At 41.3% G+C, this 24,397-nt stretch overlaps 2 protein-coding genes across 2 annotated transcripts in view; both read right to left on the bottom strand.

Annotated features, from left to right (window-relative positions):
• LOC144774129 (extracellular calcium-sensing receptor-like) overlaps nt 1–10,536 on the bottom strand; it is an 85,497-nt gene extending 74,961 nt beyond the window's left edge. Inside the window, exons 1-2 of the mRNA XM_078659152.1 lie at nt 10,485–10,536; nt 1,695–1,866 (exon numbers count right to left, since the gene is read on the bottom strand). Of these exons, the coding sequence (XP_078515278.1) occupies nt 1,695–1,866; nt 10,485–10,536 (224 nt within the window). The remainder of the gene's footprint in view (nt 1–1,694; nt 1,867–10,484) is intronic.
• Nucleotides 10,537–10,570: 34 nt separating this feature from the next.
• Nucleotides 10,571–24,397, bottom strand: part of LOC144774128 (extracellular calcium-sensing receptor-like) — a 44,746-nt gene continuing 30,919 nt past the window's right edge. The window contains exons 5-7 of the mRNA XM_078659151.1: nt 18,102–18,320; nt 16,347–16,467; nt 10,571–11,475 (exon numbers count right to left, since the gene is read on the bottom strand). Of these exons, the coding sequence (XP_078515277.1) occupies nt 10,571–11,475; nt 16,347–16,467; nt 18,102–18,320 (1,245 nt within the window). The remainder of the gene's footprint in view (nt 11,476–16,346; nt 16,468–18,101; nt 18,321–24,397) is intronic.

Here is a 24,397-nt window from a genome sequence, read left to right as displayed (position 1 = left end):
TGTTGATTGAGCCCCACCCTTTTTAATATTTACGTTGCCCCTCTGGCGAGGCTAATCAGATCTCTGGGTCTCTCAGCTATCTCTTATGCCGATGATACCCAGATTGTGGTTTCAGTGACAGGCTCACCTGAAACTGAATTTTAGTAAAACCGAAGTCCTACTCTTTGGCAGCCACACTAATTCCTTGTCCCCTGCTTTGTGGTCTTTGGAGCTGGACTCGCTACCTATTCCTACGAATTGGGTGAAGAATTTGGGAGTCACGTTTGACTCCATGCTTTCCTTTCAAGGCCAGTTAAACCATGTCTTTCTACACACTAAAATTGCTTAGAAAGACCCTTCCATTTATTCTGGTAAATAAATCGGTGGAGTGGTGTGGCTCACTGGTTAGAGGCAGCAGACCTGTAAGCGAGAACGGCCCGGGACCAGGGTTCAATTCCCGACGCGGCAGGATCTTGGACCAGGGTCAACGGACTCAATAATTCTTGCCTCAGTGCCTACTCTAACTAGGGATCACACTCGGCAACTCTGGGCATTAGCTTGCCTCATCTATACAACGGCCCCCCACAGACGCCAAGGATGCCTGGTTTCACCCTGGAGAAAGGGACCATCTCACAGGGAAAACCAGGACGGGTTCCCCAGAGGTCTACAGCGCCAGGACACTCAGTTAGAGTAACAGTGCGCTTTACAAATATCCCACATTTACATTCACATTTAAATCTGCGGAAGTTAGTGGTCTCAGCTCTTGTTTATCAAGAGCTGATTATTGCAACAGTATTTTCATTATGCTTTGGAAGAAATGTTTGACTAAGTTGCAGATTGTGCAAAATGCTGCAGCATGTTTATTGCTGGACATTTCTAAATATAAATCTGCTTCCTCTGCGCTCAGAGTTACACTGGTTACCAGTGAAGAGACGGGTCAAGTTTAAGGCTCTTTGTATAGCTTTTAAAGCAACTCATGACACAGGAACTGCCTTTTTAAAACAGAATTCATAGCCATATATCCCTGCTCACCATCTTCGCTCAGCTCTTGCTCACAATCTGGTAGTCTCAAGGTTCAAAAAGAGTTCCTGGGGTGGAAAAAGCTTTCAGACTCTGGAACTCGCTTCCACTGAAGTTAAAAGATGAAACACAATTGTTGGCCTTCAGAAAGGCGTTAAAGATGTGGCTTTTCAATCTCTGATGTGGTTTTAAGACTGTCCGGCAGTTCCCGTCTGATGAGCTAGCGCCTTGACACCTTAGGGTGAATGTTTTGCGCTTTATATATTTCTTTTTCATGTACTTTCATCCCCTCATGGGATATCCATTTTGATACTTCTATACGTACTATATTACACTGTCCTTAAAAATCATGCGGTGTGGCCCCCCTAAACCATGCTTATCTTTCACAGGATATCAGCTGACATCTCTAAACTGTTCTCACCATTCTCGGTTGTGGCACTTCTATACGTACAGTAATGAACTGTTCATCCCTTACAGGATAGCCACTGTGAAACTTCTATACAGACTGTAATAAACGGTCCTTACCACTCACAGACTATCAACTGTAACACTTCTATACATACCACAATAAACTGTCATCCCCTCACAAGATATCCACTGTGACACTTCTCTATACACTGTAATAAACTGGTCTGTCACCTTCACAAGATATCAGTTGTGGCACTCCTATACACACTGTAATAAACTGTTCTTACCCCTCACAGGATATCGGCAGTGGCTCTTCTTTAAATGTGGCCTCGGTGGATGAATATTCAGAGTGAACGATGAACGCTCCTCCTAAAATCATATCTCCTTCTTTGGTGTAGGCATTCTGCTTCCATGCCTGGAGTCTGCATGCTGGTTGCAGAGCTTTGCTTCTGACAAAGGCTAGAAGCAGAAACATTGAACGTAAACTTAGACCCATTGATGTGATGACTGCTTCCGTCTCTGCGAAGTTCCCAAAGTAAGGGAGGATCAGAAGATCAAACCTCTTGAGCTGCAATTATTATGGTTGACATGTAAGTCTTTTACAGAGCCTTTGAGCACACAGTGCTGCAGCACAAACTCACCAAAGGGGTGGCAGACCTCAGTATCACAGGGATAGTTGCACTGGCATTAAACTATTTGTGCTGCCGTTCCTGATAACCAACTCTTAGCGATGAGTCTGAATGTCACAATCCATCATATTTATAGGTAGTGAACAAGAGGATCTGACCTCCAGTCCTACAGGAAAATGCAGAAAGCTATAATTTGAACACTATTATTTGGAAAGACTGCAGCCTGACAATTATCAATTTTCCATCACAAGGGAATAGTAGCACTTCTGATAATACACATATGTATTTAATTATAATGATAACACCAGCTCACTGTGATAGAAATTTGGAGGTAGTATTTTGCTATTAGATGAACACATGTTCTGCCACAGCTCTAAAGTATAGGAAGAAAGAACATTTGATTATACGGATGTGTTTACACAATGACCAAAGTTGCTGCACTGCATGTGTGTAAAGGAGTACACAGTTAACACCATATCCAAAAAGATGTGATACTGCTGCTCTGATCCACTTTACAGATGCATGTTAGGGTGCCTTGTGATGGCTAGCTTAGGTCTTGTACTAAAAGAGTACCATTCAAGTACAAAATCCTGTCCTTGGACGTCGTTTAAAACTAATGGGAGGGAAAAGTCCCCTGCATGGTATCAGACATGCACCACTACCCTGAGTGCCCAAGTTGCATGGAAATCTTGGTACTGATTTTTTGTCGTAGGCGAACATGGATCATGCATGTGCACTATGATCTAGGCCTGTCTCAGTATTGTGGTCTGTTTAAACTGGGAGAGGCACACCAAGCGTTACCCTCAAGAAGGAAGAGGGCTACTGCCTTTACCTTTTGTTAAGTGACACGAGCATGGTAGTGGCAGCATACCTGCTTTTGTTGAAAAGATTAAGTAATGTGAACATGCCTTTTTACTAGTGCTATTGGCATGGGTCCTACTGGTCCACTTGAGTAAAATGCTGTGGCTGTGTACTTAACTCATCCTTGGCTTGCATGGATTGCGTGCAATGTTGGACAGCATGTGATACTTGTGTATGGGTGCTGTGTTGCATGTGTGTGCCTGTGGACAGTACATTACTTGGACTCTGGTGGGTTCCGGCTTGGAAGCGCTGGGCCTAGAGAGGCTGGAGATGTGAAGACTGCATCAACTACAAAATTGATGGGTATTACTGACATTCCTGAGAGCTGGGGTGGAGCACACACTCTGAAATGAGAGCAGAGAAGCCTCTATGTCAATTTGACTCAAGGAACAGTTACTGGTCATGATACCTGAGCTTATTGTCAGGGAAAATGGTGGGACTGATAAGGTTGGTATTAAGGAATCATGATAGAGAGGAAGGCCTTTTCTGAATATTTATGGGGAAATTTTCTGAGAAGGTAGACATACTGGTATGATCCCCATGACAAGTGCAGTGCATAGGCGGGAGCACTTCATGGGGGCTGAAACCACCAACAAGAATTCCAAAGGCCAGACACTAAATTCCATATGTGCCTGTATTTGAGCTATAAAGGTGGCAGCAGGAGCCCCACACTTTGTTGAGCAGCACTGTCTCATCAGGAGAGAGAAAATTGTAAACACGTCTTGCTGCTAGAACAGGGGCTGGGACCACGCTCTGCTAGTCTCCCTGCTGGATGAGGAGCCATTTCTCAGGAACTCAAGACTATTTGCCCTAAGATTGAATGGACAAGCGTTCTGCTTGCTTGCCTGCCTGCCAAGATGGAACTTTCTGCAAAGAGGAGATGTACCTAGAGCTAGCTTGTCTGCAAGAAAAGAGTACTCTGTGAGAAGGAGTTAAACAACAGTTCAAGAGTTAGTTATCTCCAGAATTGAATACGGCTGCTCTACCCTATCTGGCCCACCAAAGACTTTGACTACCCTGCTAAAAGCTTGCCTCAATGCAGCCGCTGGACTCTTATCTGGCTCACAAAACTTTTACCACATTTCACCACATCTGAAGTTCTTGAACTGGCATCCTCTTAAAGGCAGAATCCAAGCTGGCCTTCATCACTCACAAAGCCTTGTACACAAACACCCCGAAGTATCTCGCCCAGAAAAGTGCAAAATCTGGGAGAACAAGAAACTCCCGGTCCGCCAGAGACCGTGTGCTCTAGCCACCCCACTTCCGCAATGTAAAAACATATACCCGAGCGTTCTCTGGGGCTGCACCAAGAATCTGGAACTCGCTACCTCCGTCCAGCAGAAGAATTCCTACTTTGTTGCGCTTCAAAAATCAAGCGAAAACCTTCCTAATGAGCAAATTCCACCAATAACTGTCCTTTAATGCGCATTCCGCCTTTTCATGGCCTATGTTTCTGTGCATAATCTCCTGTATTGCGTGGCCCTCTCCATGTATCAATTGTTCCCCTTGTTTTATTGCTGACATGTCTCTTGCTGATTTTGGTACTGTACTGTTGATTGTATATAGCTCTGACTTTTGCCCTACTGTATTCAATTCCCTAACTCCATCCTTGTATTCTGCCTAAGTATGGGCGAAATTTGCGAATTCGCGTTTCGCGAATTCACGCGAAATCAAATTCGCAATCCGCCAAATCCGCGCAAATTTGCGGATGTTTGTTTTTTTGCGTGTTCGCAGGGTTTTTTGCGTGTTCGCGGGCCGCTTGCATGGCGAAGTTACTCATGCGGTCGTGTTTGGGCACAGCACCCTCTGGTTCACCACTGCCACCCTCTGGTTCATCACTGCCACCCTCTGGTTCACCACGGCCACCCTCTGGTTCACCCCTGCCACCTTCTGGTTCTACCCTGCCACCCTCTGGTTCACCACTGCCACCCTCTGGTTCAGCACTGCCACTCTCTGGTTCACCCCTGCCACCCTCTGGTCCAACACTGTCACCCTCTGGTTGACCACTGCCACCCTCTGGTTCACGACTGCCACCCTCTGGTTCATCACAGCACCTCTAGTTCACCACTGCCACCCTCTGGTTAACCACTGTCACCCTCTGGTTCAGCACTGCCACCCTCTGGTTCACCCCTGCCACCCTCTGGTTCACCACGGCCACCCTCTGGTTCAGCACTGCCACTCTCTGGTTCACCCCTGCCACCCTCTGGTCCAGAACTGTCACCCTCTGGTTCACCACTGCCACCCTCTGGTTCACGACTGCCACCCTCTGGTTCATCACAGCACCTCTGGTTCGCCACTGCCACCCTCTGGTTTACCACTGTCACCCTCTGGTTCAGCACTGCCACCCTCTGGTTCACCCCTGCCACCCTCTGGTTCACCACTGCCACCCTCTGGTTCATCACAGCATCCTCTGGTTCACTCCTGCCACCCTCTGGTACAGCACTGTCACCCTCTGGTTCACCACTGCCACCCTCTGGTTCACGACTGCCACCCTCTGATTCATCACAGCACCTCTGGTTCACCCCTGCCACCCTCTGGTACAGCACTGTCACCCTCTGGTTCACCACTGCCACCCTCTGGTTCACAACTGACTAGTTTTTCTGCCCTTCTGCCCTTTGTTAGACTGCTTTTTGTGCTTTTCTGCCCTCTGCATCACCACATCATCACTCAGCGCTACCCCAGCATCACTCAGCACCACCACATTATCACTCAGCACCACCACATTATCACTCTGCACCACCACAGCACTACTCAGCGCCACCACTGCATCACTCAGCACCACCACATTATCACTCAGCACCACAACAGCACCACTCAGCACCACCACATCATCACTCAGCACCACCACAGCATCACTCAGCACCACCACAGCACCAATCAGCACCACCACAGCACCACTCAGCGCCACCACAGCATCACTCAGCACCACCACAGCATCACTCAGCACCACCACATTATCACTCAGCACCACCACAGCACCACTCAGCACCACCACAGCATCACTCAGTACCATCACAGCATCACTCAGCACCACCACAGCACTACTCAGCACCACCCCAACATCACTCAGCACCACCACAGCACCAATCAGCACCACCACAGCACCACTCAGCGCCACCACAGCATCACTCAGCACCACCACAGCATCACTCAGCACCACCACATTATCACTCAGCACCACCACAGCACCACTCAGCACCACCACAGCATCACTCAGTACCATCACAGCATCACTCAGCACCACCACAGCACTACTCAGCACCACCCCAACATCACTCAGCACCACCACAGCACCAATCAGCACCACCACAGCACCACTCAGCGCCACCACAGCATCACTCAGCACCACCACAGCACCACTCAGCATCACCACAGCACCACTCAGCGCCACCTCAGCATCAATCTGTGCAACCATTCAACAACAACTGGTTCAAATATGTTCTCTCAATGTTTCAAACTTTTTTACAAATGTCACAAAAAGATGTTAATATTTCACTTCTGTTCTTGGATTTTCGTCACAATAAAATACACTGAACATAATCTTCACAAAAGTTATTTACAAAAGTTTAAGCTATTGCCATTATAAATTAAAATCACTTTTATTTAAGTATTAATTATTTAAAAATATTAATAGCCATTGTAATTTGTAATATCAATATAGCTAAGTCACGTAAATACAAAACATGTTGCATTACAAATGCTATAGGTGTCACATTTGTGAAAGTTATAACTATTGGCATTGTAAATGACAAAGCTATTAATTTAGCTATTTTCAAAACCAACACATAAATAAAAAAAATTGTCATTTACAAGACCAATAGCTCAAACTTTCCTAATGCGAGACCTATTGCATTGCAAATGCTTGTTTTTATATCTGTCAGTGCTTCCTGTTGAGGATTAATTTTCGTGACAGGCGCCTCATTGCCTACTTGTAACTATTCTCTGACCCTGCTTCAAGGGTCAGAGCAGGGTCAGAGAATAGTTGCAAGTAGGCAACGAGGCGCCAGGAAGCACTTACAGGCTTACAGCAGCAGGTGCCCAAGTTGAAGTTAATTTCTTTGTAACCCTTTTGTAAAAGGTTACAAAAAATTAGCTTCGACTTTGCACCTGCTGCTGTAACCCTGTAAGTGCTTGGCTTAAAATTCGTCCCCGCTGATTCACGGATTTTACCTCGATTTCGCGAGATTCGCAGATCGCGAAATCGTGGAAAATCCGCAAATTCCGTGAGCGGAACAAATTTTAAGTCCATGCTTAATTCTGCCTATGCATATACTGTACACAACGTGTTTATTCCTGTAAAGCGCTATGATACCCTAACTGGTAATGTTCGCGCTATACAAAACCACAAATAAAATAAAGGAGAGAGCCTTGTAAGGAGGAGAGTGCCGGGAGCGAGTGAGGCCCAGTAGGGATTTAGTTCAGTGCATCCCAGTGAGCGAATTGTGAGACGCCCTGTCCAATCCAGAACATTGCTTGAGTGTGTTCCATCTCGCTGATCCTGCAAAAGATAAGTCTGTTGCTCTTGTATGTGAGCACTGTAGTCGGGGACTGACTGTGCAAGGAAGTGGCCACCATGATATGCAGGCTGTCACCCATGTAAGCTCTGTAGTCAGAGACCCTGTGTGCCAGGAGGTGGCCACTGTGAAGGGCATGATGTTACCCTTGGGAGCGCTGTAGTCAGTGAATCCTTATGCCAGGAGGAGCCACCATGATGTGTGAAAACTCGAGATGCGGACATTGTAAATGCTGAACATTTTTGTGTGTCAGTACCCAAATGTGCCCCCTGTCCAACAGCATCTCCCCTCAATGGGGAATATAGAAACAAAAAGAAAACTAGATTGGAACTGCACCACAACTCATCAGAAAAGTCCATGAGAAATTATTCATAAATATTGGGGAATCCTAATTCAATGAAGAAAGTCGCTGCTAATACAAAATATATGATGTTTCACTTCTTTATTTTTCAATTCGTACAAAACCATCAGCCAACGTGTTTCGTCCTTTTTATATAGGACTTCTTCAGGGCTGTAAGTTTAAAAGATATTTACAAGACATTTACAAAAAACACACTATACATAACCAACAACATTTATACACACATAACATATATATTACAAAAACAAAACATTAGAACAACAATGCAGTGAAATGTCTCTATCTACCTGCATTAATGAGATCCATTAAAAAAACATACCTAAACTGTTGCCACAAACCACAACATGAGCAGTTTATTTTAAATAACAGACAGTATAGACATACATGTGTCATAAGAAATGCACAAAGAGAGAGGAGAAGGGAGCTAGAAAATCGAATGAAAGTCCAAGATTGAAAGACAGCTGAAACAATATTATACGAAATAACACAACAGAGTGGAGAGAATACGATCAGGCGCCCACACTCCTCACCTGACCGAAACAGATGCCACTGAGAGAACATACAGGTGGAATTAAACAATATAAATGCAGGTGAAAGCAAAAACAGGTGCACCCTATTCTAAGGCCATCCGAGAACCAAACATACTGATGTGAAGTATCCCATGCGTAAGTACAAATGGGGACCTACCAATATTAGTTTAAGGTGACAACCAATCCACTGGGTTGTGACCTGGTTGCAAGAATTATCTTGAGCGAAAATTGTAGCTTGGCATCTGACAATCAAGTCAAGAGATCGTATCTTGTAAATTCAATAGCGCATCCACCATTGTAAACAATTAGGCAGAATCCTACGCTGTGTGGTAGTGATGCCTACCTGTTCAGACTTTCAGACTAATAATCCAAGTCGAGCTGGTACAAGTTGTTAGGCGTGATCCAATGCCCAAATATATGAGGGTACAATGCGCGTATGGTATGATAGCCATAGATTGGTAATAGACGTGTATGTTCAATCAATCAATCAATCAATTGATTGACGTGAATGTTCAATTAAGGACTAGCACATGATGATGGAGAATATCCACCCTGGCTAGTGCACCTATGGACAAAGAAATACACTGTTTAACTTTAATAAACTGAATTTATATATATGTGTATATATGGGTCAGTATGTCACCTGAAGTGGGAAACAAATACAAGATTTAAAATACATTATAAGAAGTGTATCGCAATACCCCCAAATATATGATCCTTGTCATGGAGTGGCACCGAAATATGCCCTGCACACCTAGTTCACCGCTATTGCAAACAAGGGCTGATAGTGTATGCACATTCTGTAGTAATATATCTCAGAGAATACCAATCATTTTATAAAATGACAGATGGTTACTTAATACCCATATTAAACTACACGGTCAATCGAAACTGTTATAAAAGGCCATTTACAGGTCACACATAATCAGGCAAGGAATAAACAGAGCCATATGCCAACGAACGTATGGACAGATAAACTCGACGTAAAATACACCACATGCAATGAAATTATTTTACAATGTATGACAATCAATGGCCTGCCAATTATGTGTATGCACACAGATACACAATACTGAATTTATTATCGTCTCAAAATGGGGTAATATATTTTATTTTTGAGAGTTAGCGCTAGCCAAAAATGCACCCTATAATCCGAAGCCCTTGTAACGGAGCACCAAAGATCGAACTGCTCAATCTTTGCGTGCACTCTATCTGAAGTGCTTCCCTGACAAAGAACACAGATGGACCAATTTGTTAATCCAGCATCATTGTGCTGGGCAGATTGACCACTGGTTGTAGGTGTTGCAATAAGGTATTGGTTTGACATGCTACTCATTTTGAGGCATTACAGAACACATGTTGAAGCTGAAAAAAATAAAGGTGCATATTAATATAAAATAAATATTAATACATTTTGATATATGACAGTAAGAATTATTATTTACATTAATTTTATAACCAATTTGAATTTATTTTTGTACATGATTTTGACCGCCATTTTGGTTTTATGTTTATGACATCAGGCTAAATCAAATGTGAGCATACACATGACATGCACTGATGTGTGCACATGAACACTTGTGCCGAATGTGATGCAAAACAGAAGATTTAAAATGTTATTTGATATTTGTTGGCCATCTTAGATTTTCATTTGACTATATGACGCCATAGGTAAGATCCACTTGGAGACTTTCTCTATGATTACTCATTGAATATCTGTACCATCTTTCAGCTTTCTATCATAGGAGAAATGGGCTTAACAGCCATACTATATGCTGTCTCATTGTCCCTTCATTCATGTTTACCAGAGTAGTGAACTCAGTACTTCATTGGGGTCAATGCATTTGTCTAGGGTTTCATTTTGCACATGCAAATTCACTGGTATGTGTTGTTTAAGTTTTGTACAAATCTTGTCAGGCCATGAACAATATTTTTGACTACTCAAGGTAAAGCAGTTCCACATTGTCTAACAGTTGCAATCACTTTGGGTTCCAGGGTGTCTGTTAACCATTGCAATTGGTGGTCTACATCCCATGTTCCAAATCCATGTGTGTGAGATGTGACGTGCATGCTTTTGAAAATTCCACTTCTTTGTATCAGAATGAAGGTCCTCTGAGGTCCTAAAAGATTACACATACATATATTTATATAATTTCTATCTGTGTACTAAATGGTACCTAACCTTCATCTTTTAATCTTAGCCGTGTTACTTTCACCCACTCTGTGTCTCTCATTGACAAGGCTTGCTTTTATTCCTTAGTACATTTCCTATGAATTAAAAAACTCTTTCCTAACAAGAAGATTTTTTGTGTTCCTCTCAGGCCTTACAAGAATAATATAACATTTGGGAAAAAATATACACCCCAGCAGCCCTCCACTGGAACACAAGATGGCAAACACCTCCACGGCCACCATGTACTTCCCCCGTGTGCTCAGGTACGCCGGGATGAAGGAGATCCACACACTGACAAACACCAGCATACTGAAGGTGATCAGCTTGGCCTCGTTGAAGCTTCCAGGGAGATTCCTTGAGAGAAAGGCCACTATAAAGCTGACTGTGGCTAGAAGGCCCATGTATACCAGCATGAGATAGAAGAAGAAAGAGTCCCCTTCATTACATTCAAAAGTCATTTTCCCAATATAAGACGTCAGGTTGAGCTCTGGAAATGGAGGTGATTCAACCAGCCAAACAACACAGATGATGATCTGAATCATAGAACAAAAGAGAACTATACAGCTTGGTGTCCTTGATCCCAGCCACTTTCTGGCAGAGCTGTTTGGATTTATTGCCTTGAATGCAACAACTACAATGATAGTTTTTGCCAAAATAGAGGAGACACTGATTGAAAATACTATCCCAAAGACAGTCTGTCGGAGCATGCAGGTGAGCTTCCCGGGACGGCCGATGAATATGAAGGAGCAGAGGAAGCAGCACATGAGGGCGACGAGGAGCAGGTAACTGAGTCCACGGTTGTTGGCTTTCACAATGGGAGTGTCTCGATACCTGATAAAAAGGTACAGCACACTTGCAGGGAGGAAAAACAGGAACGCACCACAGGTGGAAAGAATTACACCCAGGGGCTCTTGAAATGAGAGGAACTCAGTCACCTTTTGGATGCACTGATCGTGTTTTAGATTGGACCACTGATCATCAGGGCATTTCCTGCAATCATCTGTATCTACATAAGAATGAAAATTAAGACATAGTTTGTGTTAAACTGTAGTTCATAACACACTGCTATACAACTGAAAAAGTGTATTCCCAACAAGATATGTTTAGTACCAAAGTGACTTGAATATTCAATCCATAGGTAAGACATTCATTTATTCTGTAATTCAGGTAACAGCAATTTTAAAGTGGATGACTCATTTTTGTAGGTACTAGGAGAGCCTTAATATTAAATAAAGTGAACAGATGATTATACATGGTCAAGAAGCACAATATTGAACACACATTCAGTGATAATCCAGCCACTGATTTTATATGAAGTCAAGATTAAATGTATAGATTCTATGCAGAATTATTATAATTTAGAGGGTTGCTGTTTAAACATATTACTGGGCTTGGCAGAGATCTGTACAGTACAGCCAATAAGAACTGAAGCTAATATGCCATTCAGGAATACTTAGCAGAACCACTTACACTGTTCTTTTGGGAAAAGCCTAACAAAGAACAGCTTGGATACATTGAAAATTATTTCCAAGAAGCAATTGTTTATGGCAAAAGATTTGGGCCCAAAGGGTAAGGAAGAACTTGTTTAGGATAACAATTAGCTTGGATTTACTGTCCTGTGTCTCTAACAAACATAAAGAATTACAACTCAAAACAACCTTAGCAGCAGGAAGAAGTGATTCAAGTTACTTGAGTCATAAGCATCAGTTGAATATCTTCATGGCAAGACCATTCAATTTTTCCATCACTTGCCAAGTATGTAAACAAGACGTTTGCTTATAAGATTTAAACTAGATTGTATTCCTCTTTTCATTCACAACATGATGGGATCTGCATTTTGTGAGAATGTTTTAAATGCAATATTTCCTATGTGTCACTGAATTATTTATTAGAAAAAAACAATGTGCAAATTTAGGTATGACATAGGAAACTAAAATGATGGAGGTCAATTATTGCTTAGTATGGAATTGCTGTGGGTACGTTTCGAAATGCCATTGTTGAAAATACATTTTAAATATTGTGTGTAGAATGCACAAAAAATTGCAGATTTCAAATAACTAATTTATGATGATGATGATGAACCCACTGAAAAATGTAAATAAACTAACTGAACAACTGAACCATGCATAATGTCAATTCCATGAATATAAACAATGTGGTACACCTTCACATACGCTCATCTTTAGATTTAAAAACATAAAGTATGAGCATTTAGTCATCTGTTCATTTGAACTTTGCTCATGTTGTATTTTTGGACACTATGATTACTTTAAAGTGCAGTTGTTTGTAATTCCAGTCTTTAATTTTTGTTAATGGTATCTGAAGTGTTGCAGGTTCAATACTGCAGTATGTCTGCAGCAGAAGTAGCTTTTAAACTGAAAGTCCTAGGCTATGACATTGGTGGTACTCACAGATGGTCTTCCATTCAGTGTCTAGCTACACACGTTATACCTCAAGATTATACAGAAAGCAGAGTTATGGCTCTCCTCTCCACAGTGCTGTGGATGCCTCCCACATCCCTTATCTTGGCTCTGCAACAGTGCACATGTACAGTGCTGCACTACCAAGGCATCCTCTTGCTGCTAACCTATGCTGATCAGGATGAACAAGAGAAGTTTCAGTTCTCTTTCCAAATGCAAATGGAAAGCTCTTTGGCACAGAAAAGGGGTAGTACTAAGGGGTTATAGACCTTAGAGCTGCAACCAGAGAATAATTCTGTACTGGGATGATGCTTCATGTAAGAAAGAGCCTCAAGGCTTAGTTCTCTATCTGAAAAAATTGATCTGATTGTCAGATAGTAAGAACATTGGGCCTCATTTATGAGGCCGTGCGTCACTTTTACGCCGCCGGTGCGTCACTTTTTGTGACACACCAGCAGCGTAAATAATGTGCCTTGTTGCACCATATTTACAAAGTGACGCATCTAGGTAGATGCGTCACTTTGTAAACCCGTTGTGCCACATTATACCTGCACCAGGTATAATGAATGCAAGGGAGGCATATTGACGCAAGGAAGGGTCATGGAAGTGATGCAGTGAAATCTATAAGATTTCACTGCGTCACTTTTAGGACGCCGTTGCGTCAAAATCTTGCGCCTGCCTCACAGCAGGTTTAAGACTGACGCAGGCCCTTTCACATGGGGCTTGCCCCATGTGAAAGGGTGATTGCTGGAGTTGCGTCACTTTTGTGACACACTCCAGCAATGCGTCACTTTTGCACTTTCAGATACGTCAGAAATACTGACGTATCTGTAACTCCTTGCGACATGATGCGTCATACATTAAATATAACGCATCATTGGTGTCGCAAGGAGTGCGCAGTGAAAAGTGACGCATCGCTGTTTTCACGCAGCGATGCGTCACTTTTCATAAATGAGGCCCATTGTTTTTGGAAGAGTTTCAACTCAGAACTGATGTGACATGATCAAGGAGATAAGTGATTAAGGGGCCAATTTAAATGTTGATGGTGTGTACACTCTGACAAAATAATTGAAAAGGAGCGTCTATTTCCAGCCAAGATTCAAGCAATAAAAAGTCCAGAAACATATCCAATATGCCTGTAGGAGTGGCAGTCCAAATTATCATCCGTCACCTCAGCGCGTAACTCTAGAACTTCATCCTGTTTAGCCAATCACAGTGCTTTCTAACTTTGTTATCACTCTTAAAGTTTCCTCTCTGGTCCATCCAAGTTCCGCCAATCTGAAAGCTGATTTCAGGAAGAACGGCAATGCAAATTCTCCTCCACCACCTCACCATGTTCTGCTAAAAAAACATGATCACACTCACAGCACTTTCTAGCTTTCATATTACTCAGACTGTCAACGTATTCTAAGAGTTTCCTCTCCAGTCAGACCATGTGTTATAGCAAATCACAACACTTCTTTAAGATTCAACAATTGAAATCAGTGCATTTGCAAGCACGTCAGTGCAAAATCTGCTCTGCCGTCTCACCGCATTACGGTAAAGGTATTGTGGGTGTATTTTGCAAATGATTATTAATTCATTGTTTCTATGACAAATATGCATTACACATGAGTGAAGTCTGTTTTTATTTTTACATTTATAGTCCTGATGAAGTCCTCAGGGACGAAATGCGTTTGCTAGGCTAATTGAAAAAGTTGTGTTTTGAAAACTGAATAAAATTTGGATTCTGAAACACAATCGCAAGACTCATGAAAATTGAATATTGTTGTTTTTTTTATATTGGATATGTTTCTGTACTTTTTATTGCCTGAATCTTGGCTGGAAATAGATTATCATAGTAGCAGCTCCCAAGAAAATGGGAGAAGGTATGGGGGCCTAGCAGATTTAAAGGGGTCTTTAAATCTGGGTCGCAATTTCCACAATTGCCTGTAATTGGTGGGGCAAATGATGATGTACTTTGGGATCAAAAGAGATTGCAACACCTTATAACTGTTCCTTATCTGTACTGAATACCGATCACGTACCAATTAAAACAGTTAAAGGAAGTATATACACTGCAAACATAATGTTAGTGGTGTGGCTCACTGGTTAGAGGCGGCAGATCCGAGAGCAGAAGTCAGCCTGGGACCAGGGTTCAATTCCCGACGTGGCAGGGTCGTGGACTTGGGTCAGCGGACTCGATAATTCTCGCTTTGGTGCTTACTCTAATCAGGGGTTCCACTCGGCAACTCTGGGCATTAGCTTGCCTAATCTCCACAACGGCCCCATCAATTCCGGGGATGCCTGGCTCCACCTTGGGGACTCCAAGCAGGGACCATCCCACAGGAAAAGCCAGGACAGGTTCCCCAGAGTTATACAGCGCCAGGAAACCTACGGACGGGTAGCAGTGCGCTTTACAAGCTCAAATACATTTACATTTACGTTTACATTTACATTTACACTTGACGGATTTAATTGCTTGCAGACCTTAGCTAAACATCTCCATTGGCCCAACAGAGTTACGTGTGTCGGAGAAATTACTACATTGTTGAGGATAAACACCTAGATTAAATTTTTCTTCTGACTGACTGGAGTACTTGGGCATTCACCTTTGCTTGTGTATGGAGAACAGAGGTTGTGTTGCAGATGAGAGGTATCTCAGTCTCCTTGGAAGGGAGTTTGAGGTGGTTTTCTATCATTCAGGAAGAGACATCTTGTCTGTTTCAGACAAAGGATTATGTGTCATAGGCATATAGGTATTCTTAGGAAAGCCTTAACAGAGTTTATATTGACCAGAGTAGGAAAAAAGATTAAAACCGGTGGGATTCATTTTGTACAGGCACATGGTCAGAAGATAGTTTTCAGAGGTGAATGGATTTCATGCAGAATTGTGGAAATTAATAAGTAAATGTACTAAGTTCTTGGAAGGGAAGAAAAGCTAAAAGGCGATACCAGGGTAAGGTACCTTAGATCCAAGTATACATCATATAAATAATGCTCATAAGTCATTGCCTAGAACAGGAACAATGTGAATTTGAAGGACCACCATAAGCATGTAGTCAGTCTCAAGTACATTGACCCATGGGCATGTGCAGACGGACTGAAAATCACAGGTTTCTCCAGGAGGACGGTGCTGATGCTCCACTGAGAGAAACTGGGAATTTGTCCATCTCTAATTAGGTTAACCAAGAGTTTGGTGTTTGCAGCATATGTTATGTTTTTTGATGGATTCCCCTCTGCATGATTTTTGAATTGTTGATGTCTTGAATATCATTAGAGACTTGTAGAATTGTATGTATGTTATTTCTATTACCTCTTTTGAATATGCATTATTCTTCATTATGAAGCAAACCTATATAGAAAGGTACCTTTATTATTGATTTAACTCTCTTTTAAATGGGAGCTATGCCAGTGGTGATTTTAGTTTGAGAACTTTTCCTAAAAAAGTGTTCCAAATGTCAAAACTTACGAGGGTCAGTGATCTGCCCAGCTGAACATGCAACACACTCAAAGCAACATATGGGTTTTCCTTCTTTAGTGGCCTTTCTGTATCCAGGGAGACAATTTGCATTGCAGACCGAGATTGGAACCTATGGAGGAATATAGAGAGTATATGAATGTAAAGAATCATAAATAACTTGTGCAATCTGAAAGAGGTACAGAGGGCACCTTGAATTACATTATCCTTGACAGAGAACAGTATCTTCAAAAGGAAAAGACAGAGAAGTAAAGGCAAAACTAACAGTTTGGATCTAACAGAAAGACTGAGGGAGAGACGACTTTCATAAAATAATTATGGGCATAATTTATAGCTGTTAGGCAGAAAATAATTAAAGTAGAATTTTTAGGACAGCCTTTGTGGTGTTAGACATCTGCTCAAGTTGTGTTCAATGTTCTGCTTCATTTGAACTGAAGGTGATCATTACCAGCTATCTAGATATTGCCTCTGTTAACTATGTGTCCCCAGAGTTGCTGGTACCTGGGTACTGAAACACAGGGTGGTTTAATTGTTAAGGATTACCAGAGGAACTATCAGCTGCCCCCGAGAAATAAGGAGTTATGAGGAGAAGCAGAAATTCTGTGGTCAATTCTCCCAGTATTTCTTCATTCTCTCCTGGAGTTTCTCCTCGAGATTTGGGTTGATATCCATGACCTGTGTCTCTGAGTGACTCATGCTGGGTCCCCAGAGGTACTGTGGACACAGAGCTGACAACCACTATTATCCCTACCACTACTCTATTGTAAGCATCCTACCAATATCACACCCACCATCAACTCACCACCTTATCAGTGAACTTGGCAGTCAAATCTTGGTGTGAACTTGCTGTTATAAATTAACAGCAATCCTTGGCTGTTTAAGTGTTAATAGTGCATGCATGTGTCCTTTTCTTGTGCAGGTTTACTGTTGTGGTTGATCCAAAGGCCACCTTTTGGAAGTTTTTTAATTAGATAAAAGATTACTCTATTTTGTTGACATTTACCGATAAAGAATCTAGTTTACTGGAAAGCTCACACTTAACACAGGTAACCCATATTGATCAATTTTGGAGTGCTATTTTAGTTTGACTTCTTGTGCAGACATGTGCTCTGTTCTTGGGGAAGGAATGTTTCTCTCAGACTCTCCACTAGCATGCATTGAAAGTGATCTTTCCTCACTGCCTGAGGGGACTAACTAAAAATAGAATGCCAAAAAATACATTCTTGGTGACGTTTCTTAATTAGGGCAGTCTGATCAAGATTCTTTTTGGAATGGGTATTGGAGGACAAGCAGAGAAGAATCAAGACTCCTCAGGGCAGGAATTAACATCAGCAATGATAGTGCCCTAATGGGGATCGACAAGGACAGAGAATGGAGGATGTTTCAGAGAGGACAGCGATCAGCGCTCAGGAAAGGATTAGACAGAACGGTGTATGAGACCAGTGGAAGGAGGTTGACAGTAAAGTCATTGGTGTATTTATTATTTATTTGTGAAAGTTGGCATAACCAAAGGTGTTATATTGCATAAAAAATCTGAACCCAAGGTCTAAACACCAATAAGTAGCAATATGTCAGCCCTAACATAGCTCTCATTTCACTGGCATACAGGCACAGTTTCTAGGTTCTTCCAGAGGTTTTGATATTTCCGCAGCTGCTTTAATAATGTATGGGAGGATTATGCATATTTGGTTGATTAGGGATGCCCATAGCATGCTCCTGAAAGCTCATGAAAGATTTCCTTCTTACCTGGGAGTTATGAGCCCATATTACTGCTTTTGTATTGACATAGACATAATCGCTTTGTTGGGTATCAAAACTGCCCACATTCACAAATCTAACGTCATCAGTTCCAAATATCTGCACATTGAAGATGTCGTAGGCACGCGGGGCATCACCATTCACATCAAAGAAGATCCGGTCACCATTCTGAAGGGAAATATTGACTTTCTTCACATAGTTCAGGACCTGGAGGATTCAAGCACAAGCATAGTTCATACAGCCTATTGACATCGAGAGCAGAAAATTAACTCATTTAGTCATCTGATCACTGGTTATTCGAATCCTACAAGGGGGTCAGTACACTCTTGTAGCCCATCCTCCTCCTTCTGTCTACATCTCATACCATCTATTATTACTGTAAAATCCAGCCAGGTGAGGAGGTCTGGGAGGCTACCCAGAGCACATGTCTGTGGATGAATATGAAGCAGAAACTGATAATGATAACATTCCATTCACACAAATTTCTCCCAACAAATGGGATCACAACCTGTGGCCTACCTCTACATTAGAAGACCCACCAACATCATCTTTAATTAGTAATCTTGGAGTCAGTCATTTATGAAAACATAAGTACCAGGTTCTGAGCCTTTTCCCAGGATGCCCATGTAGCTTGCACTACCCACTGCCTGTGCCAGCTCTTCCAAATGCTGGTACCAGGACCACTGATTAATCATCACTCTGCTACAAGTGTAACACTTTAGGCTAGTCCAGGTCACTCAGAGCTGTAATAATGAACTGGGCATGCTGATTTTTATGTATATTTACATTTTAAACACTCATCTAATATGATTTTCTCAAAATTAGATAGTCACACTGTATGGTGGTACCTATGGTACCCCCCTGCGTTTTAAAGTACAACATGACAGGCACCGCGCGGTGCCTGTCATGTTATGCTTTGAAACACACAACATGCATTTTTAGCATGTTAAAAAGACGGGATGTGCCCGCTACTGTGGTGGGTGCATTATAATTCCACCCATGGGATCCCCGCCCTTATGGCAGGCGGTCCCTTCCCACGACAGGATGGCGGGCGGACAAAGTCCGCCCATCATCCTAATGAGCCCCTTAGTGTTAATGTTTTGTTTAAATTATTTTGCTATGTAGTATAAAGAGGTTCTGTTCTTTAATAATAATATTTTTTATTAAAAAATGTCAAATAACAAGTAACACATTTTTCCAAATTAGTTTTTCAAGTAACTTTTTTTATATTTCAACATTTCTAAATATAGTGAAATAAGAAACATTTTAATACATTTTTATTGTTACATAAAAAATGTAAATTATATTTAAATGTTATTGCGTGTTGTACTTTTTCCACTTTTTATTCCATTATTTGACATTTTCTTAACTTTTCATGAATTTCTTTATTTACATATCTTCATCATTATTTTAGGTTCGTTTTTTGCAAATAATAAAGAATTTTATATATTTTATACCAATATTTAATTTATACTTTACAATTTGTGTAAATTTCCTATTACACTTTTTGACATGTTTTACATGTTTAATATTTTATAAAATTATTAAATACATTTGTTTAACATTCATACACATTTTCAGATTTACTTCCATGGGAAGATAGTCTTTTTTTAACTTCATATAGTGGCCATTTCTTTTAACACTCTATTTGTGTCATTCTTAGTCAATTACATTGAATTAAGGTCATTGTAAGTGGTAAGTCCTTTTTAATGGGTTTTGAGGATGGTAGGAGTATGAGAGGGAGGTTTAGATGTAATTGTAGTGATGTTTGTTGGTTTTTTGTACATTTAGGGGCTGATTACGATGTCAGGTGAAAAGCCCAACAGTCGGAATCTCCTCGACCGTGTCATAACCCTTCTGCCCAACCTATTACAATGTCTGCATTCTTATTGTACACCGCACGGTCATTCATAATCTATTCTGACTGACTCTCTGAGACTTTGTGTCAGTCGGAACCGTATTGTACAACTAAATGGGCAGCGTTTCCGACCTCACGATTATGATGTCAATTTCCAACAGCCTTTCAGAATCAGCATGTCCAACAAGGGAAAGGCTGTCTGAATCTGACTTAGGTAACCCCTGGTAGTGCACCCTTTATCCTGCGACCTCTGGTTGGGGGCCGACAGGGTACCTAAGGGACCCCCCTGTAAAACCCTACACTGTCTGGCTGGCACAATGGGGTGCCTGCGACAGGCTGCAGGGTTTTCTGTACACCCCCATTTCCCTATAGGAGCTTGTGTCTCAGCCATCTGTCAATTGAAACACGTGCTCCCATAGGAAACAATGGGACTCTGACTGAACAGTGTTCAGTTGCATCGTAATCGGTCGGGCGGAAAATAGCCAACCAGGAGTAAGTTGGAAGTGATTCTGAGACAGTGTTGGGCGGAAAGTTTTGTAATTGGCCTCCTAGTTGCATTAACAGTAGTGTTTTTTACTAGTCTGTAATTTAGGGTTTTTGTGCACTGTTTTATTAATCTTTCTTTATGTTATGTTATATTATGGTATGTTATATATTTTATGATGATTCTGTGTAATGTATATGTATTTTTCGGACTTTGTGTGCTTTGCAGGTGGGTTTTCTTGTTTACTTGACAGGTTTTTGTTAACAAATGTGTCCTATGAGCAGTGAGAGTGACTTTTTTTTTTTTAGGAAAATCACTTTTGGTTTATAATAAACTAATTTCTTTATATTTGATTTCCTTTTTTAAGGTTTTCAAGAACATTTCTTTTTATAAACACTTTTCCAGGTTTTTAATTGTTCCTACACACTTAAGATTGCTCCAAGGGATGTCTATTGGATTTGGTAAATTGTTGCGAAAATATTTTTCCTGTTCTCTGGGGATTATTTTTGATTAAGTGGGAACAGAAGAAGCTTGGCTGCAAACTGAGCAGTAAGTTATATTTATTTTAATTTGCTGGGTGGGAAATGTTATATTTTATTGGTTGTGAAAATATGATGTGATTGTTTATATTTTGAATTTATATTATGTGATGGATTGAGTTTGTTCTTTGAGCTTTTTGGTTGGTCAGATTAAAAATTTTTATGTAAATAATTTATGTGTTATTTTTTAATCTCAGTTGTATTTATTGTTTGGACTGAGGTAATAAAATATTATGTTTATTATTTATTTAAAACTGATTTGTCATCTTGGTTTAGATTTCATGGCAGGTTTTTGGAACTTTCCAGGTAACTACTTATGATATAATTTGCGTTTGGCTATTACTTTCAGTTAATCTCCTCCTGTGCTGTTTATGAAGACTTTTAAATTTAAAATGTAACATGTCCTACCTTCTTTTGGTTTGTTTGTTTAGTTTAGGTGCAATTTGTCTAACAAATAGCTCCATTTGTAGTTGTTGGTAGCTTTGCTCTTTTTGTAATGCTTCTATAAGTTTCTGCCTAATGTGGATTGGAAGGCATTGTGCCATCCTTCCTCTGTGTTGTTTGTTCTGGCTTCCTGTACAAAGGTGCTGTCAAAGGCATTCCACCATTGTATTTGGATTTTGGGTGGGCATCTGAGTTCTGAGCACTGCAGTCTGCCAAATAAAGTCTCTTCAAAATAATCCATTAGGGGGCTTAGTTTATGTTTCTTTTACTGTCAGAAAGGGTTTTCTATTAGTAAATTGTACCAGTTAGCTACCTCAGTGTCAAGGACATAGGCTAAGGCTATCATTTGTTTTATTCTATAAAAAGGTAGGTGAGGGAGGAGGAGCTCGATGAAGATCCAGTGCCCGTGCTCTAAAATAATGGATACATCAAAGAAAGGAGGGTCACTGATCCTAAGAGAAGACAAAAGGTGTTGTTTTAGAGAGAAGAGAAGGAAAATCAAGGTCACTTTTACTTGGTGCACTCACACATCCCAAGGGATGTCATGCATTATCATAGGGTGGTGATGCTCATCGGACTAGCGTGCAATGCCCTACGAGTCTACCTATGGGTCGCTTTTGTGGAGATATTCTGTTTTAATGCCATTTGATGAGTGTAAGGTACAGCTCGTGGACTAATGAGTGAGTTTAAAAATGGCTAGAGGGTATCTGTACCTGTCACGATTTAAAAAAACAAAAAGTTGTGGCTGCTGAAGGGTTGCAATAACCCTAAGCAGCTATGATATGCTATGCTCGTGTGTGAGATAGTATATAGATTAGGTCAACATGTTTTGTGCCCTTGATAGTCTTAGGAGGAGATCCCTAGCGCTTCTTCAGGACCAAAAGAAAAGGTTAGACTAAGTGTTAATGTATTAAAGATGGCTTCCTCAAATGAAATAGTGCCACCAGCGGGACCCTGGTGGTGGTCCAATCTAAAACTACAAGAAGGAGAGGGAAAAAGGGTAAAGGCATACAGAACAAAGAAACGTGGTTAGTCATGTCTCTGGTTTATACATCCTAATACATCCAGATGGACCGAAATCTATGTAGACCATGTTAATATATCTGGCCTCCAAAAGGTAGACCAGACACAGTCTCGGAGATGGCTGAGCTAGTGAGGCCATGGTAATAAGAACAATGGTGAGGTAATCGGCATCAATAAAAACTGGCATAGGGGTAAGGACATCCCAACATGTTATCACAGTTAATAATAGGGTGGGTATATCATAGTGGTTAGTATGCATATGAACTCTGTTCAAAATTGTAATTTATATGCGTATACCAGCGCAGCTACAGAGAAATATCAAGGATAGTGCAAAGTATGATAATCAAGTCAGCCTCTGAAAAATTCAAAGTTATGCTTTATCTGTATTTTTCCATTAATGGCAAAACCTTTACGTAAACGTGATTTGTGCCCCGGGTGAGGGGGGAGAGATGGAGGGGTATAGAAAAAGGAGGGACCTCTTACGTATGGGACATAAGTGATAGTCCCCATGAGTCCCAGTTACCGGTGTGCATGCTTCAGAGCATAAAAGTGCTGGCATTGTAAAAGCCTGGAAGGTATTTACGATTATGGCGAAAGGCACAAGCTGTTGTAACTACCAAACCTCTTGGGCACTTGTAGATGGTTGATGGTGGATTGCCCCCAATTTTTATAGTGCTCAGCTTTGAGAAATGGCTTCGGGATTCAGAGAGCGATCGGGACATCAATGGCCACCATCTTGGAACAGTGGATAACTGCTGATATAGGCAAGCCTGTGTGTGGTTTTTTATTGTTCAAAACCGACCTATGGAGATTTGTCAATAAAGTTCCACCCAGCAAGTGATGTTATGAGGAATAGATAGTGGAATTACAGCGTCTGCTATTTTAAAACAGTAGCTTCAATGTCTGTATTAAATCAAAATAATGTAGAAATTAGCAGACAGAACTGCACATCACCGAATGCTGTGAAAGGGGTGTGAAACAAGATAAAGAATAGTTGCCATGTAAAGATGGTAAGGGTATCCTGAAAGAACGGGGGTCTGATATATGGCATAAAGTGGGTAGCAGGTTGACTCGGTTAGAAAAATGGCCCGGTCGTGTTGAAGGGGTGCACGGATACAAAGTGCCGTAACGTCGAGCATCGCAATGGTATAGGCTCGTGCTTCACATGAAAGATGAGCTTTCAACCTATAAATTGTAAGGTCCATGCTTATAGTGTATACATAAATGGCTCTGTGTAAAATGAAAATAAAACACAGTTTGGGGAGACATATACTGATAGTGTGTTGAAAGAGACAGTATATGGAGCAGATAGGATTGAATGGAAAGTGCTACTGTAGTTCAATCCAGGGTATATCATTGTTCAGGCCATGGAGATGTGTGCGAAGGTGGAATACCCAACATTGTTCTTTTCTAAACAGGGTAGTGGTATTCCAGGTTGGATTAGCCTCCAAAATAACCCATGTCAAGTGGGCAGTGGTGTGTTGGAATTCAATGTAGTGGTTGCACATTTTTGTAGCCCTGCAGCCACAGTGAATATTGCTTTGTGTTCACTGATCCTGGTTTTGATCGGTCTTGTGGTCATGCCTTATTACATGTAGGTTTCACTGACATGTAAAAAGATAAACACAATTTTTGTATTACAGTTTGTGTGTTGTTTCTGTGTCTATCTGGAATTTACAAATATAAGGTTTTTGTGTGACATGTAAAAGTACGGACACTGCAGCTGCCACATGGGTAGAAGCCTTTCACCGCTTGTAAGTTCTATAGTGTGGTTTATTGTGTTGCGGTCTGGGGGCACGGTCTTGTATGTACTAGAAGATCTCTGAGGTTTTGTGTTCTTTTGAAGGTGAATCTAGGGCATTCCAGGTTCAGCTCCCCTGTGTTAACAATCTTTCTATGTTGTAGGATGATGTTCTTAATTTTATTAGACATCGTG

The sequence above is a fragment of the Lissotriton helveticus genome, chromosome 8, assembly GCF_964261635.1.
Source record: "Lissotriton helveticus chromosome 8, aLisHel1.1, whole genome shotgun sequence".
NCBI lineage: Eukaryota > Metazoa > Chordata > Amphibia > Caudata > Salamandridae > Lissotriton > Lissotriton helveticus.
This window is presented reverse-complemented; position numbering and strand designations above follow the sequence as displayed.